At 55.2% G+C, this 4,400-nt stretch overlaps 1 protein-coding gene across 1 annotated transcript; it reads right to left on the bottom strand.

Moving 5' to 3' along the window:
* Positions 1 to 297: 297 nt before the first annotated feature.
* CDKN2D (cyclin dependent kinase inhibitor 2D) lies at positions 298 to 2,644 on the bottom strand. The gene is made up of 2 exons (XM_053583327.1): positions 2,225 to 2,644; positions 298 to 1,249 (listed from the first exon to the last, which is right to left on the bottom strand). Exons 1-2 carry the CDS (start codon positions 2,363 to 2,365, stop codon positions 890 to 892), a joined length of 501 nt encoding a protein of 166 aa, XP_053439302.1. The 5' UTR covers positions 2,366 to 2,644; the 3' UTR covers positions 298 to 889.
* Positions 2,645 to 4,400: the final 1,756 nt, after the last annotated feature.

Genomic DNA, 4,400 nt, shown 5'->3' on the forward strand with positions numbered 1-4,400 from the left:
TTGCCCACGCGCCACCGCCCGCCGGCCCCACCTCCGGAGCTCCGGGCACCCCGCTGACATGTGGGGGCCCTTTCTTCACTGGCGGTTTCCTGCCTCCTTTCCGTTCCGACGGCGTAAACCGCTGCCCCACCCAGCTCACTCACCCCCGCGCCCTAGGAATAGCCACTCTCTCCTCCCCTCCTCCACAGCAACTACGATCCGCAACCCCTCATTCCACCCCCGTGCTCATTCCCACCAACATCCTAGATGTGTGACTTCCCATCCCAGACTCAAAAATCGACAGCCACCGTACTATGATCAGGCACAAGTCTTAATTTAATGAGTACAAACATTAAATTATCCCATGCAAAAATTTTTCCATAAAGCATAATAAATAGAATCTATTTCCTTGAAAACACTGTACAAGAGACTGGAGAAAAAGCTTCCAACATAATATGAATGAACTTATGCTACTCTCCTATGGATCTGGACCCACTCCCCACTCCCCCCACAATGCCCCAAGCAGTGTGTATACTTTGGGTCTCCCAGAACACAGCTGGCCCAGGTCACCAGGTTCTCAGAGCCCTGGAGGCAATGACCTTATCTGGGGCTAGAGCTTTAAAAGTTCTGCCCTAGGGTCTTGTCTGCAGCCTGTGGCAAAGAGGAAACTGAACCGTTTGGGTGGCTGTTGCCTGCAGGAGCCCTTCTCTGTCCAACACACCAAAAGGGGTGAGAAAAACAAATGAGAAACTTCCTCCAAACACAGGCACCCCAGAAATCAACACCAATAAAGCCAGAAACTGGTGCTCCTCCCCACTTCCACAGGAGGAGCAGAAGAGAAAGTGTTTCTTCCCTCCCCTTCTGATTTTTTAACCCAGCAGAGTTCTCTTGCTGGAAAGAGCAGCCCCCATCACAGAGGGGCCACCATGTGCCCCTGCAGGATGTCCATGAGGTCCTGAGCCCCCCTCTGCCGTGCCAGCTCAAGGGGGGTAAGCCCCCTGGCATCCCTATGATGAAGATCAGATTCAGCAGCCAGAAAGCTGACCACAACGGTATGACCCTCTTGCACTGCCAGATGGATGGGGAGTGCCCCGGTGCCATCAGGCAGGTTGACATCAGCACCATGCTCCACTAGGACCTTCAGCGTATCCAAGAATCCAGTACGGGCTGCATCATGAACTGGACTGGTACCAGACACGTCCTGGATGTTGGGGCTGGCACCTTGTTTCAGCAGCTCCAAGGCAACAGTGGTGCTGCCAAACATCATGACCTGTGTGAGAGAAAGAAGGTCGAGAAGACCGAGGTGTCAACAAAAAAAGGGCTCACTGGTCAGCAAAGAGGGAGGGGTCTTCCAGGAAGAGAGGACACTGGAAAAGGGGTCCTTGAAGAGACTGGAGAAGCCCCAGGGAAAAGAAACTCATAATGAGCTGTTTGAGATCCCAGAGAACAAGTTCTCCTGAGAATAGGGACCTAAGAAACTGGTCACTCTCTTAAGAATAAGAGGGGACCCCAACCCAGAGAACAGTACCCATGAATATTTTGAAGGAAGGCAAGTCTCTCATATGAAACCCTCTCCAGGAAATAGACCCCCATACACTGAGAACTACCCACAAAGAACTTGGTAGTTTTCTCAAGGGAAAGGATATGCCCAGGGAATTTGAAAGCCCCTTCTGCAGGGAATAGCCAATGTTTCCTTGCAGTACCTGAGTCACTCTCATGAGGTTCACATGTAAAATGCCCCCCAGGGAATAGGGAACTCATTGAACTGTGACAATATTCTTCCACTAGAGACCCCACAACATACTAAAAATCTGCACAACCCTCAGGAGGGAAGAGCCCCCCAAGTAACCAGAAATCACTCTGAGAACCTCATAGAAAATGGAGACCCCCAGGGAGACATGAACTCCACCTTCCAGAGATTGGATCTTCCCGGCTCAGTTCCCATGGAAACGGGATCCAAAGAAGCTAACTAAATTCAACCCTTTAAATAAGAAGCTCCCCAAGGAAAGTGAATGCCCAGAACGCAGAGAACAAGGAATCCTCCAGAAAGGATGAAAAGTTCCCTCCTCCTCCCTCAACCTCACCTCGCCCACCACCCACCTATAAAAGGAGACCTTGGGAAACATCAACTGACAGAATGAGGACTTGCCCCTAGAGGGTCCCCACCGGAGACAGGGAAGGTCTGGGGTCTCCACACGCGCCCCGTTCACCCGCCCACTCTTGTCCCGGGCCAGCCGGGTGTCACCTGTAGTGCCGTCTTGCCGAAGCGGTTCAGGACGTCTGGGTGCACCAGCTCGCGGTACAAAAGGCGGCGCACCTCCTGCACATCGCCCCGGGCCGCCGCCCCACTCAGCCGGTCGCCGGCGCAGAGCTCCTCCACAAGCATGTTGACACTGGCGGTCTGCGAAGCCCCCCGCCCCACCCCGGCCGGGTCAGCACGGAGGAGCCAGCCAGCGCGGGCCCAGACAGCCCTTTCGGGGCTCAGCCGCGGTGTGTCCAGCGCACGCTACACTCCGGGCCGGGCTAGTGAGTCCGGAGTTCCAACGCGACCCCCGCCCTCGCAGCCGACTCCTCCCCTTGTCAGGCGGCCCCGCCGGGGGCCAAGAGCCCAGCCCAACCCTCATCCGCCCGCTGGGCCCTGCCCGGCGCCCGCCCCTTGGGGGCCGGGTCTCTCCCCAACTCACCCTCCCTCCTCGGCGGGCGGAGTCTGCTCTGAGCTTGCGTCGCAAGGGCTGCAGAGTCAGACGCCAGTGGGCGGAGCCAGCGCGCCCTCTGCGGCTTCCCAGAACGCCTAGGATTTGTTTTCTTACAAACTCGCTACAGAGTAACAGAGCTGCTTTGCCCCGCGCCCGACCTTGCGGCGCCCCGCCCGCACAACCTGCGCAACCAATGAGCGCGCGTCGCTGGGGAGGTTGGCAAGCCGGCATTTGATGTGCAGCTCCTGATTGGCCAGGACGCGGCGACCGGTGGACCGTCAACTATGGCGGGGTTTTTGGTTTTCAAACGCGCCGGGAGGGCGGGAAAGAGGGCCGGTTTAACTGACTCGAGGAAGAAAGGTCAGGAGCGGGGTAGCGTGGGCTGTTCTGAGACTTTGGCGCCTCCTAGAGGGAAGGGAGCGAGACCTGGGCCGCCCAGGCCCGGGTTCCACCATTAAGACGCGCGATGAACATTGATTAGCTCTTACTATACACCGGGTAAAGTGTTTTATTCATTCACTCACCGTGCACGGGGATAGTATGGGGACTAGGGAGTGCACATTGAAGCCACTAAATTATTCTATTTTTATCTATTTTTTTTTGAGACAAAGTCTCACTTTGTCGTCCTTAATAAAGTGGCGTGGCGTCATAGCTCACAGCAACCTCAAACTCCTGGGCTTAAGAGATTCTCTTGCCTCAGCCTTCCGACTAGCTGGCACTTCAGGTGCCTGCCACAACGTCCAGCTATTTTTAGAGACGAGGTCTCGCTCTTGCTCAGGCTGGTCTCCACCTCCTGAGCTCAGGCTATCCACGCACCTGGGCCTCCCAGAGTGCTAGGATTACAGGCGTGAGCCACAGCACCCGGGCCCCACTGAATAATTTTAGATAGAACTAAGCACCATGAAGAAACGTAAAGGGGGAACTGGATGGATAAGGAAGGAATCATCCTTCCTGACTCAGACTGAAACAGCCCTTGTGAGGAGGAAGGTTGACCCTGCAGCTGCCACGTGGGCGAGATGGAGGGGAGAGGCCGGCCTCAGAGATCTATGTTCAAAGATTTCCTGAGCACCTCATGGAGGTGTTCAACTGAAAAGCAGGCCAGGCAGCCCTTGCTGCTGGACACCTGCAGTCGAGGGCAGGAGAAAATAAATCTTTTCAGAGTGGCAAACACTACTGAGCTGATAAAACATGATAACTTAACTTAGTCTCTTGTGAAAGGAAAGCTACTGAAATAGGTCAGAGAAGGCCTCTCCGGGGAGGTGACATTGACTGGGGACCTAAAGAGGAGGGACAGAGCCTTGCAGATATCTGGGGCAAAGCAAGCCAGGTGGAAGCTACCGCATATGCAAAGTCCCTGAGGAGGGCGGGTCCTGTGGCTCAACGGAGTAGGGCACCGTCCCCATGTGCTGGAGGTGGTGGGTTTAAACCCAGCCCTGGCCAAAAACTGCAACGTCCCTGAGGTGACATTGTACATGAAAGGGGAAGGTGAAAGAAGGGGTGGCCACTGTGCAGATAGGCCCAGATTTGGCTTTAACAAAATGGGAAGCCCTGAAATGTTCTGAGGTGCCTTCTGCTATGGAGGGAGTAGGGGACCGGGGTGGCAGCAGCTGCCCTGGCCCACCTAAGCAATAACTTGGGCTGAGGACTGGACATGTGTTCCCCATTCCCAACCAGCACTGCAGGGCCCAGTCCCCAGCCAAAAAGCATATACATAGCAGCTAGATT

Source organism: Nycticebus coucang, chromosome 3 (assembly GCF_027406575.1).
Source record: "Nycticebus coucang isolate mNycCou1 chromosome 3, mNycCou1.pri, whole genome shotgun sequence".
Lineage (NCBI taxonomy): Eukaryota > Metazoa > Chordata > Mammalia > Primates > Lorisidae > Nycticebus > Nycticebus coucang.